This window comes from Dendrobates tinctorius, unplaced genomic scaffold (assembly GCF_039654945.1).
Source record: "Dendrobates tinctorius isolate UK_male_01 unplaced genomic scaffold, ASM3965494v1 ptg000098l, whole genome shotgun sequence".
In the NCBI taxonomy this organism is placed as follows: domain Eukaryota; kingdom Metazoa; phylum Chordata; class Amphibia; order Anura; family Dendrobatidae; genus Dendrobates; species Dendrobates tinctorius.
In genome coordinates, this window is record NW_027361766.1 from 16,794,415 (window position 1) to 16,817,481 (window position 23,067).

The following is a 23,067-nucleotide window of genomic DNA, read 5'->3' on the forward strand; positions in this document are numbered from 1 at the left end:
CCTGTCTTATGAGGAAAGGTTGCAGGATTTGGGAATGTTTAGTTTGCAAAAAAGAAGACTGAGAGGAGACTTAATAGCTGTCTACAAATATCTCAAGGGCTGTCACATTGTAGAAGGATCAACTTTATTCTCATTTGCACAAGGAAAGACTAGAAGCAATGGGCTGAAACTGAATGGGAGGAGATACAGATTAGGGTAGTTTCACACTAGCGTTTCCTGGAGCTGCGGAGGGATGCGCCCGGCCGGAGTGAAGCTCCGCCCACAGCCACACCTCCTCCGGTCAGCTCCGCATATTGGCGCATGACGCTGCATGCGACCTGCATACCCTACCTTTAGCATTGGATACGCAGGCCGTGCGTAGGTATGCGTTTGCCGGCGCATGCGTCCTTTTGAGGGTGTGCCGACCTGCGCCAAACGCACCGTGTTGCATTTTGGTGCGATCGGCGCACCGTCAAAAAGGACGCATGCGCCGGCAAACGCATACCTGCGCACGGCTTGCGTACCCAATGCTAAAGATAGGGTACGCAGGTCGCATGCAGTGCATTATGCCCATAGGAGGAGCTGACCGGAGGAGGTGCGGCCATGTGCATCCCTCTGCAGCTCCAGGAAACGCTAGTGTGAAACTAGCCTTAGATATTAGAAAAAACTTTTTGACAGTAAGGCTGAGTTCACACGTGGCGTTTTTTTCGCGTTTCCGCGGCGGTTTTAACCGCGCGATTTTGCCGCGAAAACGCGAAAAATAAGCATCCCATGCATTCCTATTGGATTCCACAATGCTGTGCTAATGCTGCGGTTTTTACCGCGGCGGAATCGCTTCGCGGTAAAAACTGCAGCATGCTCATTAATTTTGCGGAATCGCGGCGATCCCGCACCCATAGGAATGCATTGTTCCGCTTACTTCCTGCATGTGGCTGTGCACACCATGCGGAAAGTAAGCAGAACATTTGCGGATGGTACCCACGGTCTGGAGGAGAGGAGACTGTCCTCCGGGCTCTGGGTACCATATCCCTGTAAAAAATAGAATTTAAAATAAAAAATATTGTTATTCTCACCTTCCGACATCCTGCGCAGCCTTCCCGCTTCTCTCCACGCTCTCGTTCCCAGTAATCCTTTGCTAAAATGCCCGTGATGGCGTCCGTTCTCGCGGGATCGCGAAGTCTTGCGGTCATTTGCGAGACGTCATCGCGGGCATTTTCGCAAAGGATTACTGGGAACGGCTGCGCGGGACGTCGGAGGTTAAGAATAACATCATTTTTTATTATTTTTTACATCCTATCTTTTACTACTGATGCCGCGTAGGCGGCCTCAGTAGTAAAAAGTTGGTCACACTCGTCAAACACTATGTTTGACGAGTGTGACCAACCTGTCAATCAGTTCTCCAAGCGATGCTACAGATCGCTTGGAAAACGATAGCATTTTGCAAGCTAAATACGCTTGCAAAATGCTGGTTTTTCCACGGGAAAATCGCGGGAATTTAAAATGCGATTTTCCCGCTTAATGGAATTCCGGAATTCTCGCGGTAATTTCCGCGAGAGTTCCGGTACGTGTGAACTTAGCCTAAGAGTGATCAATGAGTGGAACAGGCTGCCACGTGAGGTCGGAAATTCTTCAATGGAAGTCTTCAAACTGAGGCTGGACATACATCTCTCTGGGATGATTTAGTGAATCCTGCTTTGAGCAGGGGGTTGCACCAGATGGCCCAGGAGGTCCCTTCCAACTCTACCATTCTATGACAGACACCGCTAGAGGGTCGTATACTGGCACTACACTACTGAGTCCGGCTACAAAGATGGGCATCACCGGATAGAGACACACACAGCCCTCCACACTATTATATCTCACTAAAAAGATGGGCACCACAACGAAGATCAAACATGCTCTGCTTGCATAACTGAAGTGGATGGCTCCGTCAGCGGCACAGCGGAATATTGGCCTCACATTAATGCCATAGGGTTTCTCCCACTGATTATATGGATTTCTTCCCAAACATACTGACTGGTCTGGGTGGTGACGTCAAGTAAGAAAATGACACTGCTTCCATATCAGTAATGATCTGTGGACAGCACTTTGGACTATGCTGGCGCCATATAACCATTGGGAATTTAGTTGGCAGAGGTTCACAGAGAAGGGAGAAATGGATGGGCAGGAAGTCCACATCACACCAGCAGAGTTTGCAGCTGATCAGTGGTGGAAACATGCGCTTCCTAGAGAAGCCAGTGTCCAGCAATGTCCTGGGAGATGCCCTCAGCTCCACCAGTCTGTAATCACACCCTGACAGCAGTGTATGGAGGCGATCAGTCGCCATCACCTGCAGGCTCGTTTCCACACAGTGGAGGGGCGCTGTGCCGCCTGCTGAGCGCCGTGCCCTGACTCATGCTGTGAGGAACAAGCGGCTGGCAGCACAGGCCGCCTCACTGCTAGGTGTGTCCTGTAGCCCTGAGCCAAGTGACGTCAGACATACCTGAGCCAGGCGGCCGGCAGGAAGGGGAGCGCACTCATTAGCACAGGAACAGCAGGGAGGAGGCAGGCGGGGGTCGGATCCGGGGGGCTCCTCACTGCTTCCCCAGTGCCAGCACATCGCTCACAGCCGGAGCTCTGCGCTGTGGAGGAGGCAGGTGGAGGTAAGACGCTGCATTTCCTGCTCGTGCTCTGCTGGGATCGCGCCCTGTTACCGATCAGCTGCCATATTGTGGTTTCGGTGCAACTTCTGCTGATCGTTACATTGTTTACTGCTCGGACGCTCTATTGATTACGGACAGGTGTGCCCCGATCACGTGCTGGACGGTTTCCCAGCAGCGGATCTGCCTGCGCAGCACTTGTTTATTATGTCTACCCATATAGTATAATATCCGTATAGTGTTGTGCTCTTAGTATACTATCCATGTAGTGCTGTGCTCTTAGTATACTATCCATGCAGTGTTGTGCTCTTAGTATACTATCCATGTAGTGTTGTGCTCTTAGAATACTATCCATGTAGTGCTGTGCTCATAGTATAATATCCATGTAGTGCTGTGCTCATAGTATAATATCCGTGTAGTGCTGTGCTCATAGTATACTATCCATGCAGTGTTGTGCTCTTAGTATACTATCCGTGTAGTGTTGTGCTCTTAGTATACTATCCGTGTAGTGCTGTGCTCTTAGTATACTATCCGTGTAGTGCTGTGCTCATAGTATACTATCCGTGTAGTGCTGTGCTCATAGTATACTATCCGTGTAGTGCTGTGCTCATAGTATACTATCCGTGTAGTGCTGTGCTCATAGTATACTATCCGTGTAGTGCTGTGCTCATAGTATACTATCCGTGTAGTGCTGTGCTCATAGTATAATATCCGCGTAGTGCTGTGCTCATAGTATAATATCCGCGTAGTGCTGTGCTCATAGTATAATATCCGCGTAGTGCTGTGCTCATAGTATAATATCCGCGTAGTGCTGTGCTCATAGTATAATATCCGCGTAGTGCTGTGCTCATAGCATAATATCCGCGTAGTGCTGTGCTCATAGCATAATATCCGCGTAGTGCTGTGCTCATAGCATAATATCCGCGTAGTGCTGTGCTCATAGCATAATATCCGCGTAGTGCTGTGCTCATAGCATAATATCCGCGTAGTGCTGTGCTCATAGCATAATATCCGCGTAGTGCTGTGCTCATAGCATAATATCCGCGTAGTGTTGTGCTCATAGCATAATATCCGCGTAGTGTTGTGCTCATAGCATAATATCCGCGTAGTGTTGTGCTCATAGCATAATATCCGCGTAGTGTTGTGCTCATAGCATAATATCCGCGTAGTGTTGTGCTCATAGCATAATATCCGCGTAGTGTTGTGCTCATAGCATAATATCCACGTAGTGTTGTGCTTATAGTATAATATCCATAAAGAGGGGAGGAATAAATCCAGAAAAAACAACCAATGGTCTATAGCGTAAAATTGCTTTATTAGTGGAGAGGCAAGGGACAGTAAAACATGTAGGACGCCAGTAACCCACCAAAAAATACAGGGGTGTCCCCTGACGAATGAGTTCCGAAACGCACATTGGGGCGGGCACAGGGACCCTCTGTGTGCCTGCACTTGCCGTTACCAGGTGATATGCTTGTGCCTGTATCATGCATTATGCGTCTTGAATTTTGTCTGACGTGTTATCTACTGTGAATCTGTGGCTACATACCCCTGTTGGTCTCAATTGTTTTTGTAATGGGCTGTTTACCATCTACATTTACCTATGTTATATATAACTAAGCCATACATATTATTAGGCATTCATAGTCCACTGTGCCCCTGTATTTTTTGGTGGGTTACTGGCGTCCTACTTGTTTTACTGTCCCTTGCTTCTCCAGTAATAAAGCAATTTTACGCTATAGACCATTGGTTGTTTTTTCTGGATTTATTCCTCCTCTTTACTTATTGTTTTGACAACCGGTCTTCGTACAGTCCTCCGTATTTATTTTTATGGGATGTTGGTTACCCTGTGATATAGCTTGGTATATATTTCTCCATCCCATATGATGTATATACCTCTGTTCACCACTATTCTCTCTTGTTATTATACTATCCATGTAGTGGTGTCCTTATAGTATACTGTCCACGTAGTGTTGTGCTCATGGTATAATACCCATGGTATGTTCTGCAGTTTAGGACTTTCTATTTCTCTTTGGATTGGGTTTACTTCCAGTAAGGCAGTGAGGCCGCGTTCACACGTTCCGTATTTGGTGAGTTTTTTACCTCAGTATGTGTAAGCCAAAACCCAGTCAAATGAGTTCATTGAATATGAACACCGCTCAACTTTACCACGTCACTGTGAGACGCTGAGCTAGCATGCGCAGCTCAGTGTCTCTGCTGGATGACAGGCTGTATGGTCACATCATGCCACAATGCAGCCTGTCAGATAGATGTAGTAGACGTTTCATAGGCCTACTGGAATATTATCTTGGCGGACAGGTGAGGAATATGGTTGTTTATTATTTTAAAGGTAAGTTCAATATACGTGTTTTTTCAGCATTTTTTTCTGCAGCAGAACCTGATCTCATGGCAGGAAAGAAGCTGCAAAAAAAGTAGGTTTTTCTTGCATTTTTGTTCATTTTTGCTGTGGTTTTGGCATGCTAGATTTGTCTTTGTGCATGCTGATAAAGTTTAGTGCAAAAAAAAAGTCCTATTCTACAGAATCAGGTTTTGGCACCTAAAATGCAGCAAAACCTGATACATGCATTTTTGCTGGTGATTTTCAGCGTTTTTTTCACCACCCATTCATCTCAATGGGTGAAAAAAACATGAAAAAGTAACATGCTCTATTGTACAGAAAATACTGATGACAAAAAAACCAAGGTGTGTGCACGAGATTTCTGAAAGACGCAGCAGGGGGGCATTGGCTTCAGTGGATTGAGCATAAAGCGAGTGCTTTTGATTAATTTGGAGCCCATAAAGGAGTGTGTGTCATTTATAGACTCCTCTCTATTACTAACCTCAGGGATTGATGTCACCTGAAAATATAAAAGTGACATCAACCCCCCCCCCCTGACTATTACCCCATTTGCCACCACACCAGGACAATTGTGAAGAGTGAAGCTAAGTGTCAGATTTGGTGCATCTTATGGATGCACCATTTCTGTGATGCCTGAGAGCTGATGTTTTTAGTCTGGGAGGGGGCCAATATGCATGGTCCCTTCCTAGGCTATTAATATCTGCCTGCAGCTGTCTGCCTAGTATATGCTGTTTATTAATTATAGGGGGACCCTATGTCATTTTTTGGAGGGTCTCCTGGTTTACTAACCAGTATATTAATAGCCTGGGAAGCTCGGTGGGTATTACCCCCTTCCCAGGGTATAAACACCACCTGTCCACTCGGCCTCGTTTTTTTGGAAAATAATTTATTTAGTAATTAAATACATGTACAGTAATCTAAACAAGCACTAATTATGTGTCACTGACATCTATATACTAGTATCTATTCTGTGTGTGTGTATGAATACACACACACATTTGGCCATTTATATGGATACACTTAAATAGAATGGGAATGGTTGGTGATATCAACTTCCTGCTTGTGACACATTAGTATATGGAAGGAGAAAACTTTTCAAGATGGGTGGTGACCATGGCAGCCATTTTGAAGTTGATCATTTTGGATCCAACTTTATTTTTTCCATTTTTTCCAATGGGAAGTGGGGCATGTGACACATCAGACTTTTTGAGAATTTCAAAAGAAAAACAATGGTGTGCCTGGTTTTAATGTAACTTTATTCTTTCATGAGTCAAAGTTTATGACCACTTATAAAATGTGTTCAAAGTGCTGCCCATTGTGTTGGATTGTCAATACAACCCTCTTCTCCCACTCTTGACACACTGATAGCAACACCGCAGAAGAAATGCTAGCACAGGCTTCCAGTATCAGCTGTTTCAGATGCTGCACATCTTGTATCTTCACAGCATAGATAATTGCCTTCAGATGACCCCAAAGATAAAAGTCTAAGGGGGTCAGATCGGGAGACCTTGGTGGCCATTCAACAATCCACTTTCCAAGAAACTGTTCATGTAGGAATGCTCGGACCTGACACCCATAATTGATGGTATGGTGTGGAATATGGGGTACAAATATAATGAGGCCATTCTTATCAATGGAATAAATAGCCCACCCTGTATATGTATATATTATGTATTCTATTTTGTCTGGTCACGCTGTGATTTTACTGCATGCGGCAGATGAAATATCGGGTTTTCAAGGACATGGGTGCTGTACTTTTTTTTTTTTTTTTTTGTTTTGTTTTTTTTTTTTGTTTTTCTCCGCCCGATTTGAGTGGAAAAAAATAGCAGACTCATGGATTAAATATGGTCAGTGTGCAATCCAATTTTTCACTCTTCCGTTTTTCTTGCAAATGATCACGATCCCTTAAACAAACATTCTGCTGGTGTGGATTATTGGGAAATTAGTTATAACTAGATGGATATAGTGTGTTTACATAAACAGACAAGTCCATGCCGAATATTGGACATATATTAATCCTCTAAAATAAGTTCAACCCCTCATATAACACACATTGAACAAATAGAGAGCAAAAAGAGTACTGGGATCCAAATATATTAAATGAAAAAGTATTTATTAATAAATATTACACATAATTGTATATGTACGTAGGTAACCACATAAATAGACAACAAATACCAATCAACAGACAGCAGAAGCAGCAAAAAGATCTAATTACCCCACTTCTTTAGGCGTACATAATTCAAAATATATGAATGGTCACAAGTTAGGTCAATGGCTGACAGACACGGACAGTTATATGTCAATAATGAATGAATACACAGTAAAATAGTAATGACACTCTCTTTAGCCAAAGAAAAACCCCATATTAACCTATGGATAAATGGTAGCTCTAACACACTCCTACTATATTCTAACTAGTAGAGAATTAGCCATAATTATGATGGTATATTACCAGTCAGTGTATGCAGAGATGGGGGTTAAAATGCCCTCGACGCACGTTTCACGGCCTACAAATGCGGCTTCATCAGGACCTCCTGACTCTTTTTGGTCTCTATTGGTTCTAAGTCCATACAGAAGCCTGTAAGGTCATACTTTATGCACAGAACTGGATCTATGTATGTGTATGCAGCGTGCAAAAACACAGTCCCTACACAAAGGACCAGGTAGCAAATAGACTACAGAGGCTTAAAATGTCCCAACTTTTTCAGTGACCTATGCTGGGTGATAGTCTAAAAATGCACCAAATTTATCATCTTATCTTACTTTTGGGGTGTGTTCACACTGAATCTTTTTTTTTTTTTTCAAAAGGTTTTGGAGCAGAATCTCTCCAATCAAAATGTGGGTTTTTAGAGAGTTTCTGCTCCAAAATCTGAGTCTGAACACACTCTTAGATCCAAAGCGCTGCAAATTCCGGATCAGTGTATGTTCGCTGCGTCCAAAGTGCTGCTGTCTATTGAACGTAGGTGAATCCACATGTGATCACTGAACCATGCGGATTTACCGCGTCCAATACATTTCTATTGATGTAATTTCTGTTGCGGATACGCGCGTCTCTGCACGAGAAATTGCCACGCTGCATGTCCGTCTCTGAGGGTGATCCGCAGGCGCACATGCACGCATAGTGGACATGGGATTTCTAGGAATTCCATCCACTATGCTGTCACATTTGGCCGCAGCGGGTTTGATGTGGCATAAATATTCAGCGTCAAACCCGCAGCATTTCCTGATCGTGGGCACACACCCTTAGGTTATGTGCAAACGGAGGCTTTTCGTTACATTTTTGTAGCAGAAACGCAATTTCTTATTTGAGCGTTGAGATTTGGAAAGTTTGTGCTCAAAAAATATATCGAAAAACACCCTGTGCGCATAGCCTTAGCTCCATCTTTTATTCCCAAATAACTGTGCCAAGTTTATAGTAAATGTCAAGTATTTTGCTAACTTGCGTAGTCTGGATTTACATATCAAACGCTGAAGTATGGCCTGCAATGTCCAGAACCAAACTCCACAACCTTTAGGGCAGGTGTGACGAGCTTCTGTTCAGTCCGAAAGCGATCCAACAAAGGGCGCAGTCAGATGGCTGTGTAACTCGCGCATCACATTGCATCCCTGGACTGGCCGTCTGCTCTGCTGACCGGAAGCATGACAGCATTTATTTCTATGGAACTGTCACGCTCAGGAGAGGAGACTGCCAGTCTGAGGAATGTGATGTAATCCTCGTGCGAGTAATACAGCATTCTGTCTGCGGCTTTAGGCTGGGTTCATATTGCGTTAAGGGGGTGCGTTCAGCGCATCCATTACATAGCGGCATTAACGCTACTGTAACAGATGTGTTAACGCACCCATAGACTGCAAAAGACGAGCGCATGTCATAATCGGCATGCGTTAGCGATATGCCGTCATTCTTTGAAGGACCCCCGGACGCGGTCTGCAGCGTCCGAGGGTCCGTCACTGCTAGCGCAGATGAAGCATCTGCGCTAGTGGGATCGCATAACACGATACTAAAAAGACAGTTGCGATAGCGCAGTCTGCTTAACGCATACGTTGAACGGACTGCACTAACGCAATATTAACCTGACCTTAGACAGTGTATCTGGGGGGAAAAAAAATTGCTGCTTGTCCAAGTTTGATCCGAATATCAGATCGTACAAGTAAATGATTGTGTTGGAAACATTGGATTGCCCTCGGATGACATCTAAGTGCAGCCCAATTTCCAAGGACCTACAGAATGGAAAAGATAGAGATTTTTTTTTCGCCATCTTCTCAGCCCAAAAAAATCAGATCACACTGTGATCAAAGTCTGATCAGCATATGATTTGCCTAATTGGCTCGATTCTCTTGGATAAGAGAATCTATGGTCCTCTGTGCCTGCCCTCATAAGCTTGTATAAAGGTGTTGATTTCAGGTCAGGAGACTTGACTTGACATCAGTCCTTACTCAGACCATGAGTCTGGCTTTAGCCTACCAAAAAAGTGTCTAAAAATCCTAATGTAGCACATGGCTTGTATGTCAGAATTCTCATGTTTTTTAGTTAAACCCCCCTCCATCCACCCAGGTTTATGTAGAGTTTACTTTACTCACCATTAATTCCACAGCGCTGTACAGACATCATAATCACTGTCCCCAATGAAGTTCACAACCTAAAGTCCCTATCAGTATGTCTTTGGAGTGTGGGAGGAAACTGGAGAACCTGGAGGAAACCTATACAAACTCGTTGTAGATGTTGTGATTGGTGGGATTTGGACCCAGGACCCCAGCGCTGCAAGGCTGCAGTGCTAATCACTCTTTGCACATATGAGCAATGCATTGTTTTAAATAAAGGGTCGATTCATCAAACCATTTGCGTCAGAACTCCTACAATGTTCTAACTTAAGGCCCTTCTTCAGCAAAGTGTTTACACTCAAAATTTTGCAACTTTTGGAGTTTTCACCAACATAGGCAGAGCTGGGGACGAGATTGGATGTGACTATTTCCACCTATCAAATTAATCAAAAGTGGTAGCATTTCTTACGCCAGAGATGTTGCTCTGCTGGCGTAACATTTCTGACGAGGCGCAAGGTGGCGATCACTACTGTAAGCTAGCGCTATCATTCAAGGTTGGGGAAACTTGCTTGGCAGCCAAATCAGATCCAGCACGGGTTTTCCATAAAACAATAACAGTCCATGCGGTTTATTCAGGCATCATAAACCCACAGCAGCAACATAAAGTTCATATCCATAGCATTGCGTTCATTACAGAGCTTCCCTCTGTTATCCCTGTGGTCACACCGGTTACGCAATGTCCAGTACTCAGGCTCTTCAGCCTCCCAGTTATCTCACCCCGTCAGGGTTACCTCATGGTTGCTTCAGACTCCAGACGTTCATTCCCTCCCCTGGGAACTCTCAGACACTAGCAGCCATTACACACAGCCACTTCATGTGCTGTCAGGCAGGAAGCCCCATCTTCCAGCGGGACCTTCCACAACGGACCAACCGGGTCTAAGCATTCACTCATGTGACCTACCCTGGCTACCTTATATGGTCCGTAGTCACGCCCACTGGGTCACATGGCTATGACCTCATCACAGGTCCTTCACACTCACATAGTCTTTTACTACCAGCGTTTTCAGACACACCCCTGGGTGGATTTGTAGGTAGCTGGTCCCACCAGTCTCTCCAGCTACCTGAAAACTTCCCTAAGACATTGACATGGAACCTCAGCAGTATCACTGCTGATCAACACATACACAAGTCTTCATCTCAAGGCCACCCACCTTGAGATACATTACGATCATTCAGCATCCTACTCCTATCAGGACACTGGAAATGCTTTTACGCCTGTCCTGGACCACTCACACAGCGCCCCCCTAGCGGACACAGTGGTCACTACACCACACTACTGAGATGTAATGAATTCAGCGTATCTTACTCCTGAATACACCTCATTGTATGATGTATGAAAAGTCAGGCTTGATAATTGGGCTCTTAGTATTTTATGCTGCAGAACTTGGGTGAATTGGGACATGGCTGGACGCAGCCAATATTTTGTTATAACTTAAATCATAAAAGTAACCTAAGAAATTAACTCCAGTCAATACCGGAGGACGTTTCTGATGTCGACACTTGGATGCACCAAACTCATTAAAGGGAATCTGTCACCTGTTTTTGGCAGGCGATGAAAACGAGGTCGGTCCGGTCTGATGGGCGGTGTTCCTTATGTGTGCCGCCTCCCCATCCCTGGCCGCCGTCCGCAGTTTTTTGAGGAATAGGATTAGGTGTCCGCCATTTGTTGCGCGTGCGCTAAGCATTCTTGGCTAGCGCAAGCGCAGTATGCTTTGCCCAACTGCGGGCAAAGCCAAAAAGTCTGACTGCGCATGTGCCGGTTAACTAAGCCCCGGAAGTATTTTGCTTAGCGCACGCGCAACAAATGGCGGACACCTACTCCTATTCCTCAAAAAACTGCAGCCAAGGATGGGGGGGCGACACACACATCGGGAACACCGCCCATCGGACCGGACCGACCTAGTTTTCATCGCCCGCCAAAACCAGGTGACAGATTCCCTTTAAGAGAAGCACGCGTCTTTAATTAATTTGTCCCTTCTTACTCCAGCACATCCCGGTTCAAGACTGGAAAGCCAAGTGTCCGTTTTGATGAATTGACCAAAGAAACTTGCCTTGGCAGAGGATGTTGAAATTAGTTTTGGGTTACATTGGATAAATCAAAAACTGCATGAAATGGCAATTAAAATACTTTTATTATTCTGTGTTAATCTTCATTTGGTTGTGTAAATAATGGCGGGCCATAAAATATAGCCATGGATGAATTATGGTGTGCAGCAGGGCTGTAGAGTTGGAGTCTGAGCCCATCGGTGTCATGGAAATTGTGGAGTCGGAGGTTTGGCTTACCGACTCCACATCCCTCGTGTGCAGTGCGCCATTCACAGGATCCATGAGTGGAGACAGTGACTGCAATGCTGGTTTTTGACGACACACTGATCCAAAACGCTGAACGACAATTGTACTGGTTTTATACGGATGTGTGAAAGGGGCCTAGTCCTGGAAAAAACTTTTGGTATGTGCACACAGCTTCTTTTAACCACTTAAGAGTTAAAAAGACAGGGAATGGCTAAGCTAAGTGAACAATCCATTCTTCTGGCGGCTTCTGTTTGGAAGACGCTCTCGTCAGGAAAACCCTACTGGAATTCTCCTGAGGCATTTTCCTATAGCAAAAACTCCAGTAAGTACGCCGGCATCTATAAGACGCCATGTGCAAGTACCTTTAGTGCGAGCTACTGCCACCAGCAATTGCCTGGAAAAGGTAAGCTGTAGCCTTAGGCCAAACCCAGACGTCCGTGTATAGACTGTGATGTATGGACTGGCCATGGGTCTCCCAACCCGAACTCAGCAGCCTCATAAGTATCAATGAAACTGTTGAGAGACTTGCAGCCTGTCTGTACATCAAGGGCCATTGTTTCACAGAAGTCTAAATTTGGACTTTAGAAATTTAGAATGTGAATAAGGGCCTCCCTAACTGCACCAATAGGCCACAATGGAGCCTGCTGTGATGGGATAAATGAATCTGCATTTGTATTGCCAACTTTGATTTACAGTTTAGACCAAACCTTTTTGTAAAAATTGCATCTGAAACCACAACATGGCCACAGTGTGGGAACACAGCCTCGACACAAAGTACATGCAGACATAACAACATATTACTACCGAGTTTTACAAGTTTATCTGTATTTTGGTACGTCCTGCAAAAAATGAATATGGGCACAAACATCCAGCTATCGTTGAGGTAGCATGTCCTTTTTAAAACAAAATGTGGAATATTTCGCTTCTCAGTAGAATATTATTTCCTAGAAGGCTCGTCCTTAGCGATTCCCCACAGCTCTTGTTTCTACCTTTCCTGGTTTCCACTTCCTGGTTCCTTTTCGTCACGTTGGAAATTCCCTCTCGACCAATAAATGACTGCATTGGTGACCTGGCTCAGCAATAGGACTGGCCGAGAAGGCATCCTGTGTGAACATGGACCAAGAAGTAGAGACCAGCAGCCAAGGAGTATCTGGCAGAATTGGAGCATTTAGTTTAATGTCTGACCAGTTCTAGCCATTTTAGAAATAAATTGTATCTCCTTTAAACTCCCTTTAAGCTTGTGTACAAAGCTTCCTATTATCTGCATTAAAGACTACATTTCTATAGTCTTTTAGTCAAGATCTGTATATTTTTTTCTGATAATGTGAGGGTCCGGGTTATTGAAGTGCACTAAATAGTTAATTGCAGGTTTCCATCAATCTACCACTTGAAAACATCAAAGGACATTGGGGATGTACTTCTTTACCTTTCATCTGTTTTCTATAAAACTTTGCATTCTGGAACCTGCATTTCTTATGTTTCCAAAGGTCACATGCTCCTGTTAATAGCTAATGCCTCTTTCACACCAGTTTTTTACCATCAGTCGCAATCCGTCGTTTTTAGAAAAAAAAAAACGAATCCAGCGACTGACACAGGATCCGTTTTTTTTTTTTTTCTCATAGACTTGTATTACTGACGGATTGCGACAGATGGCCTCACGTTTCGCCCGTCGTTCACTGGATCCGTCGTAAATTTTGTGTCCGTCGGGCGGAGACGACGGACAAAGTAACGTTTTTTGTCTCCGTCGGACAGTGACAGATCCAGCGCCGTCCGTCGTTGGCTATAATGGAAGCATATGGGCGCCGGATCCGTCGCTGTCCGTTAAATGACGGAATCCAGTGACTGATTCCGTTTTTTTAAACTGAGCATGCTCCAATTATTACCAGGTAGGGCAGTCGGATCCAGAGAAAAAAACGGATCCGTCGCATCAGTTTTTCACAATCTGCAACGGATCCATTTTTTTCCAAAACTGCTGGATTGCAACTGATGCCAAAAAACTGATGTGTGAAAGAGGCCTAATGTGCGACCCAGTACAGACCAAAAGTTTGGACACACCTTCTCATTCAAAGAGTTTTCTTTATTTTCATGACTATGAAAATTGTAGGTTCACTCTGAAGGCATCAAAACTATGACTTAACACATGTGGAATTATATAATAAACAAAAAAGTGTGAAATAACTGAAAATATGTCTTATATTCTAGGCTATTCAAAGTAGCCACCTTTTGCTTTGATTACTGCTTTGCACACTCTTGGCACTCTCTTGATGAGCTTCAAGAGGTAGTCACCGGAAATGGTCTTCCAACAGTCTTGAAGGAGTTCCCAGAGATGCTTAACACTTGTTGGCCCTTTTGCCTTCACTCTGTGGTCCAGCTCACCCCAAACCATCTCGATTGGGTTCAGGTCTGGTGACTCTGGAGGCCAGGTCATCTGGCGTAGCACCCCATCACTCTCCTTCTTGGTCAAATAGCCCTTAAGGGGGCTTTACACATAGCGATATCGTTAGCAATATCGCTAAAGCGTCACTGATTTTGTGACGCAGCAGCGATATCACTACATGTGATACTTACCTCCGACCGGCTCACCCGCTGGCTATCGCTGATCGCGCGAGATCGGCCTGGTCCATTTCTCGTCGTCGGCTTCCTGCTGGCGCCGACGAGCGAGCCATGGACGCAGGCGGAAGACGGACACCCTCGCCGTGTCTGAAAGGTAAGAGCGAGCGCTGCTGCATCGCTAGTGAGATCTGCCTGTTTGGCAGCTCACTAGCGACCATTTAGCGATGCACCAGCGATCCTGACCAAGGTCATATCATGGTCGGGATCGCTGGTGTATCGCTAAATGTAAAGGGGCCTTTACACCACCTGGAGGTGGGTTTGGGGTCATTGTCCTGTTGAAAAATAAATGATGGTCCAACTAAACGCAAAACTGGATGGAATAGTATGCCGCTGCAAGATGCTGTGGTAGCCCTGCTGGTTCAGTATGCCTTCAATTTTGAATAAATCCCCAACAGTGTCACCAGCAAAGCACCCCCACACCATCACACATCCTCTATGCTTCACGGTGGGAACCAGGCATGTAGAGTCCATCCGTTCACGTTTTCTGCGTCGCACAAAGACACGGTGGTTGGAACCAAAGATCTCAAATTTGGACTCATCAGACCAAAGCACAGATTTCCATTGGTCTAATGTCCATTCCTTGTGTTCTTTAGCCCAAACAAGTCTCTTCTGCTTGTTGCCTGTCCTTAGCAGTGGTTTCCCAGCAGCTATTTTACCATGAAGGCCTGCTGCACAAAGTCTCCCCTTATCAGTTGTAGAAATGTGTCTGCTGCTAGAACTCTGTGTGGCACTGACCTGGTCTCTAATCTGAGCTGCTGTTAACCCGCGATTTCTGAGGCTTGTGACTCGGATGATCTTATCCTCCGCAGCAGAGGTGACTCTTGGTCTTCCTTTCCTGGGGCGGTCCTCATGTGAGCCAGTTTCCTTGTAGCGCTTGATGGTTTTTGCCACTGCACTTGGGGACACTTTTAAAGTTTTCCCAATTTTTCGGACTGACCTTCATTTCTTAAAGTAATGATGGCCACTCGTTTTTCTTAGCTGCTTTTTTCTTGCTATAATACAAATTCTAACAGTCTATTCAGTAAGACTATCAGCTGTGTATCCACCAGTCTTCTGCACCACACAACTGATGGTCCCAACCCCATAAGGCAAGAAATCCCACTTATTAAACCTAACAGGGCACACCTGTGAAGTGTATACCATTTCCGGTGACTACCTCTTGAAGCTCATCAAGAGAATGCCAAGAGTGTGCAAAGCAGAAATCAAAGCAGAAGGTGGCCACTTTGAAGAACTTAGAATATAAGATGTGTTAATTAATGTGTTAACCTAGAATTAACATGTGTTAATTGCCTATAGAGTGAATCTACAATTTTCAAGAAAACTCTTTTTGAATGAGGTGTGTCCAAACTTTTGGTCTGTACTGTGTGTGTGTGTGTGTATGTATGTATGTATGTGTATATATATATATATATATATATATATAATTTTTTTTTTCTTTTATGCAAACTCCTATAAAGCTCCCCAAACACAGGCCATATGATTGGCTGACATCTATCTCCTGAATCTACCATACTGGGAACACTCTTCTACACCAAGCACTCCTGTGTTTTCTATGAGAGAGCCTCCACTGCTCTCAAGACATTGGCTTATCTCCAGATAGAACTAAAGGATCAACTTCTGAAATTCAGTAAGGAGGATCCTTCAGACACCCATACTTATCAGATGGTCATCCAATATCGGCGGATTATGCTGACATTAATGTGCATGGGGGCCTTAACATTTGTCGTAAACCATATTTGTTTACCAGTGGTTTACACTCTATTTATAGCTTATCTAGAAAAGTCAAATCTTGCCTATTGTCAGCTTTTTGCCACTTAAAATTTTGCCAAGTTGCATGTTAAAGAAATTTTATGAGTTTGAAATGTAGTGTTCAGTATCAGAAACAGTCTCGACAACTAGCGATTGTTGATAAAGTGGACATCTTCTGATCTTGGGCAACTCCTTTCAATTGAAATTTAAAAAAAAACCTCTGAACTGATCTGCCATAAAATCCTGTAGTAGGAGCAAGTCCCACTTTAAATGACTATTGGAACACCATGGGTCCTTTGACACCCGTCTTGCTGATTTATGCCAGTGCTCTCCCTGTACAAGTCAAAGTGGTGGCCACCTTTCTTTTGATGTAGATGGAAGCTCCAGAAACAAATGAGAGCAGCTTGCTCAGCATTCTGTGACTTTCATAGACTTCCCTTTAACCTGCCTAAGCAGCCATGTTTTTTGGGAAAAGGGGCAGGTGAGGTGGCAGAATACTTCTTCAGGTAATTGGTGGAGAAAGGTTGACCTTGATGGACCTAGGTCCAAGGTGTTAAGCCCCCGTCACACACAGCGATCTCTCTATCGAGATCGCTGCTGAGTCACAAGTTTTGTGACGTAACAGCGATCTCACCAGCGAGATCGCTGTGTGTGTGACACTTACCAGCGACCGGCCCCCCTGCTGGGTATCGCTGATCGTCCTGGAATGGCCAGGACACTTTTTTCATCGCTGGTCTCCCGCTGGCCAGTACGCATCGCTGCGTGTGACAGGCGGGAGACCAGCGAGCTGGCGCTGGTAACTAAGTACACATCGGGTTTCTAAGTGGCGCGCAGCGCTTAGAAACCCCATGTGTACCTTAGTTACCAGCGCGCTGGTGCAGGGAGCTGGTATCCAAGGTACACATTGGGTTTCTAAGTGCCACGCGCCGCTTAGAAACCCGATGTGTATCTTGGTTACCAGCTCCCTGCACCAGCGCGCTGGTAACTATGGTACACAGTGGGTAACTAAGCGACGTGCGTCGCTTGTTACCTGCGTGTCCCTGGTACTGATCGCTGGTGAAGCTGCCTGTTTGGCAGCTCACCAGCGATCATGTAGCGACACACCAGCGATCCTGACAAGGTCATATCGTTGTGGGCATCACTGGTGTGTCGCTATGTGTGTCGGGGCCTTTAGGCTCCTTTAGATACTCCGTAAAGTGATACAGCAGAACTTGTGTCTGGTACCTGATACCTTCTTAGACAGGTTTGATGTGTGAGAGGGCAAAGTCATCTAATAGGTGTCCTGGAATTCATGACCCAGGTAAATATTTGTTCAGTGACAAAGATGAAAGGCTGCAGTAAATTATTGGCTGAAACAGAATTAATCAGGAAGAGACATTCATTATCTCTTAATAATCTATTCTTAGTTGACCTTGATTGCTCTTGGCATTCTTATGATGGAATTCCGTCTCCACAGACAGTAAATATTAGGTTTACTTGACACCAACATCTCAATATTGTTTTTTTTTATTGCAGAAGATGGCTCTGCACCCTCGTCGTGTTCGTCTAAAGCCATGGCTGGTGTCTCAGGTGGACAGCGGATTGTATCCTGGTCTAACTTGGTTGGACAGAGATGCTAAGAGGTTTCGAATCCCATGGAAGCACGCAACACGTCACAGTCCTCAGCATGAAGAGGAGAACACAATCTTCAAGGTTAGTGATAACATTCCAGATAAAAATGAATCCCCTAAACATGGCTGAAATTGACATGATTCCACTGAACGGCCTACAAGAGGGTTTTAATTGGTTGTACATTCATAAAACAAACACGAAAACCATTTTTATTGGGTGGCAGCACCTGCAATGTAGCACTGGACAATATTTTTCATTTACAGTAGTATTTCAGTAGTATCAACCCTCTTAAGCTGTCTATATGGGCTTGTATGTCATAGGAAGCTGAATAAAATATTACCAAACCCAATGTTTTATTCCAGAAATATCCAAGCTTTTCTTATATGTAAATGAGCTGTTCCAGGCTATGGACTGGACACTGCTCTGCATGAGAATCTGTTGCCAGAGATTATTAAAAAAGGTGGTGTTACCAATGCGATATGCAATGGCCACTCTCTGTTCTCATGATCTCACAGCAGAGCTGTGTGTGATTATACCTGACACATCTGCAGGTTCCCCTTCATGCTTCAGCTTCCAGTTCACAATCAACCAACACAGCAGAGCTGTGAGAGCTACAGGTACTAGCAAGCTATCAGATAAAGTTTAGTTTTACTGGTGTGTGTTAGTTACATGTCTTGCACTGGTAATGCCCCCTTTGTGTTTAAAATAAGCTTTGTTGACAGATTATCATGTTGATCATTGTTCGGCCCATAATCCTGAGCAGCTCATTTACATATGAGAAAACATGGATATGTCTGGAATAAGCATTGCAGATATCATTTTGTTCAGCTTCCAGTGACGCACATTTCATATAGACGGCTTAGGAGGGCTCAACATCTTGATGACAAATTCCATTTAAGGCCTCTATATATTCATAAAACAAATGTTGGAGGATCCTGCCTATAGTATATCGACTGGTCTAGAAAACTGTTTCATGTGTATGGCAGTGCCGGGTGAATGGTGGTCAGGATAGATTTCGATTGTGCATTGCAACATTGTGCTCCCTGGGATAAGCCACCGGCTGATGTCAGTCGGCAGCTTTCTCATAGAGCACACAGGAGCGCTCCTGGGTATGGGAGAGCCGAATGAGATGGCAACTGGTGCTTTGGCTGCACATTTGGCTTTATCATCAGAATGACTTTCTAACCAAAAAGTGTTCATTGTTGATTTGGAAAACTGTCCTGTGTAATGGATGAACGCATTGAGTTTGCTCTAAATGGTAAAAAGATGGTAATCAGATCTTTACTTAGAACATGTTTACAAGGGGATAAACTCCATTTAAGTGAAAGGAGGAGCTGATCGGCTCATTCTTCTGGACCAGGTGTTTACCCAGACTCTATTCATTACCTGTCCTCCTAATCTGTATTTACCCTAGAAAAGCACATGGTGGGGTAAAGAAAGTGTGAGTCTATCAAACCTTCTCCTAGGCAAACAATTCTGCACCATTAATCTATAATTTGGTAATAGAAAAAAAATATCAAAGAAGCGAGCAATTGTTTCAAAGGTGTACAGTGCTGATAATCAAACAATGTAAATTGAAGAACACAGAACACTTTTTTTCTTTTTTTTTTTTTTACACACTAGATTACATACACAAAAGATATTGAAGGGAATCCAACTAAGGGCCCCGTCACACATAGCGACGCATCAGCGATCCCGACAATGATATGACCTTGTCAGGATCGCTGATGTGTCGCTACATGATCGCTGGTGAACTGTCAAACAGACAGCTTCACCAGCGATCAGCACCAGCGACACGCAACGCAATAAGCGACGCACGTCTCTTAGTTACCCACTGTGTACCCTAGTTACCAGCACGCTGGTGCAGAGAGCTGGTAACCAAGGTACACATTGGGGTTCTAAGGGGCATGTGTCACTTAGAAACCCGATGTGTACCTTGGTTACCAGCTCCCTGCATCAGCACGTTGGTAACTAAGTACACATCGGGTTTCTAAGCGCTGCGCGCCCCTTAGAAGCCCTGCGTTTACCCTAGTTACCAGCTCCTGCTCGCTGGTCTCCCGCCTGTCACACGCAGCGATGCGTGCTGGCCAGCGGGAGACCAACGATCAAAAAAATGTCCTGGCCATTCCAGGACGATCAGTGATACCCGGCAGGGGGGCCGGTCGCTGGTAAAGCTGGAGTCACACATAGCAATCTCGCTAGCGAGATCGCTGCTGAGTCACAACTTTTGTGACGTAACCGCGATCTCACCAGCGAGATCACTGTGTGTGACAGCGATCAGCGTGCGGCCCCCCTGCCGGTATCGCTGTAAGAAACCTCTGGGCATTTTTTTTGGTCGCTGGGCTCTCGCTGGCCAGCACGCATCGCTGCGTGTGACAGGCGGGAGACCAGGGATCAGCTGTAAAAAATAGAATTAAAATAAAAAATATTGTTATTCTCAACTTCCGACGTCCCGCGCAGCATTCCCGCCTCTCTCCACGCTCCGGTCCCAGTAATCCTTTGCACGAATGAACGCGAGACTTCGCGATCCCGCGAGACCGTGACTCTCGTGGTCATTCTCGCAAAGGATTACTGGGACCAGAGCGTGGAGAGAGGAAGGCTACGCGGGACGTCGGAAGTTGAGAATAACAATATTTTTTATTTTAATTCTATTTTTTACAGGGATGGCAAGCGATGCCGCGCGCTCGGCATCGCTGTGCTGATCGCTAGTGAAGCTGTCTGTTTGACAGCTCACCAGCCATCACATAGCGACTTACCAGCGATCCTGACACCTTGATATCGGTGTCAGTATCGCTGGTAAGTTGCTATGTGTGACTCCAGCTTAAGTGTCACACACAGCTATCTCGCTGGTGAGATCGCTGTTGCTTCACAAAATTTGTGACTCAGCAGTGATCTCGATAGCGAGATCGCTATGTGTGACGGGGGCTTAAGGATTTGTTCACATATGCATATATAAAGTAGCTGTGATTCTCTGCCAGAAAAGTTGGAAAAGGTCTTGCAAGTGTCATGTTTGTTTTTTTTTCTCACCTAGCACTAGAGTGTGTTTTTTCCTCACCTAGCACCCATATGACATGCATATGCAATTCGGATTTAACATCCGCTTTTACATACAGTAATTCTGTCATTTCAAGCTAGTTTTCAAACTAATCTTGTATAGTTATATAATCTTATATATTCAAACTAATCTTATATACAGATAGATGAATAGATACAGGAAGATGAGACACCAGACCCAACTGTGCAGACGAGCTGAAGGCTGCTATCAAAGCAACCTGGGCTTCCATAACACCTCAGCAGTGCCACAGGCTGAATGCCTCAATGTCACGCCGCATTGATGCAGTAATTGATGCCAAAGGAGTCTCGACCAAGTACTGAGTGCATTTACTGAACATTCATTTCACTAGGCTAACATTTCGGATATTAAAATTGTTTTTCAAGCTGGTGTCATAAAGTATTCTAATTTACTGAGATAATGACTTTGGGGTTTTCATTGGCTGTAAGCCATAATCATCAACATAAACAAACACCTGAAATTAGATCACTGTGTTTGTAGTGACTCTACAGCACTCACACCTGTTCAAAGCAGTTAAAACTGGTTTGAATCATTGACTGGTAACCAGGGCTGTGGAGTCGGTAAGCCAAACCTGCGACTCCGACTCCTCAATTTCCCTTACTCCGACTCCGACTCCGACTCCCACACATATTGCTTATATTTAAGTGAAAAATTTATTGTAGTACAATGTGAACATCAGACATTTAATCATTTTTATGATCCAATAATCAAGATATTTAGATAGAACAGAATATATATTGGTGTACTACCCGGTTTTCATTCTTTTTGGTACAGATACGATATGGATAGACAGATATGGATAAATGGATAGATAGAGCAGATTTCTAATCTGCTTTTGCTATTGAAAACATTATCTATGAGCTCAAAAACCTTTCAGGTGATGCAGTTTTTTAAAAAGATGATCAACTTTTGCAGCTGAAAAACGTATCCTCAAAAAACACAGGAAAAACGCTGTGTGTGAGTGTAGCCTTAGATCAGGAATATAACAGCCATTTATAGGACATTTCATAACTTTCCCAAACTCCTATGAAAAAATATTCAGCACATCCTGCATTGAATTACTGTACCCAATTTTTTATATATTTTAGGAGTCGGTCCATTTTATACCGACTCCGACTCCACCAAAATGAGCACCGACTCCGACTCCACGACTCCGACTCCACAGCCCTGCTGGTAACCAATTTATAATTTTACTTAAAAAAAAAAAATGCTTTGTCCCAATTTATTTGCACAGCACTGTATATAATGAGCTTCACTTTTTGTATTGAAAAGCTGAAATTAACTTTATTCTATTTTTGTGAGAAGGACTTGTACATAGAAACCAGGGCTGTGGAGTCGGTAAGCCAAACCTGCGACTCCGACTCCTCAATTTCCCTTACACCGACTCCGACTCCGACTCCCACACATATTGCTTATATTTAAGTGAAAATATTATTGTAGTACAATGTGAACCTCAGACATTTAATCATTTTTATGATCCAATAATCAAGATATTTAGATAGAACAGAATATATATTGGTGTACTACCCGGTTTTCATTCTTTTTGGTACAGATACGATATGGATTGACAGATATGGATAAATGGATAGATAGAGCAGATTTCTAATCTGTTTTTGCTATTGAAAACATCTATGAGCTCAAAAACCTTTCAGGTGATGCAGTTTTTTAAAAAGATGATCAACTTTTGCAGCTGAAAAACGTATCCTCAAAAAACACAGGAAAAACGCTGTGTGTGAATGTAGCCTTAGATCAGGAATAGAACAGCCATTTATAGGACATTTCATAACTTTCCCAAACTCCTTTGAAAAAATATTCAGCACATCCTGCATTGAACTACTGTGCCCAATTTATTATGTATTTTAGGAGTCGGAGTCGGTCCATTTTATACCGACTCCAACTCCGACTCCGACTCCACCAAAATGAGCTCCGACTCCGACTCCACAGCCCTGATAGAAACTAGTGATAAGCGAATGTTCTCGGATAACATCGTATCCGAGCACACTCTGGTGTTATCCGAGCATATGTGTGTGCTCGTATATCATGTTCGAGTCTGCCTCAACACATCGCGATTACCGAAAACAGTAAATTTACAGCGTGAACCGTCAGAATACAGTATATAGAGAGAATATATAAGGGAACACTAAAATACCATA

General features: G+C 44.2%; 1 protein-coding gene across 2 annotated transcripts in view; it reads left to right on the top strand.

The window, feature by feature from the left end:
• The first annotated feature begins 2,186 nt into the window (after positions 1-2,186).
• Positions 2,187-23,067, top strand: part of IRF6 (interferon regulatory factor 6) — a 33,574-nt gene continuing 12,693 nt past the window's right edge. Inside the window, exons 1-2 of one of the 2 annotated variants that reach the window (XM_073587128.1) lie at positions 2,187-2,621; positions 17,746-17,922. In XM_073587128.1, coding sequence (XP_073443229.1) covers positions 17,749-17,922 — 174 coding nt within the window. In that variant the 5' untranslated portion in view covers positions 2,187-2,621; positions 17,746-17,748. Of the gene's footprint in view, positions 2,622-2,736; positions 2,760-17,745; positions 17,923-23,067 lie in introns of those variants that run through there. The other variant, XM_073587129.1, reaches the window with a different exon arrangement.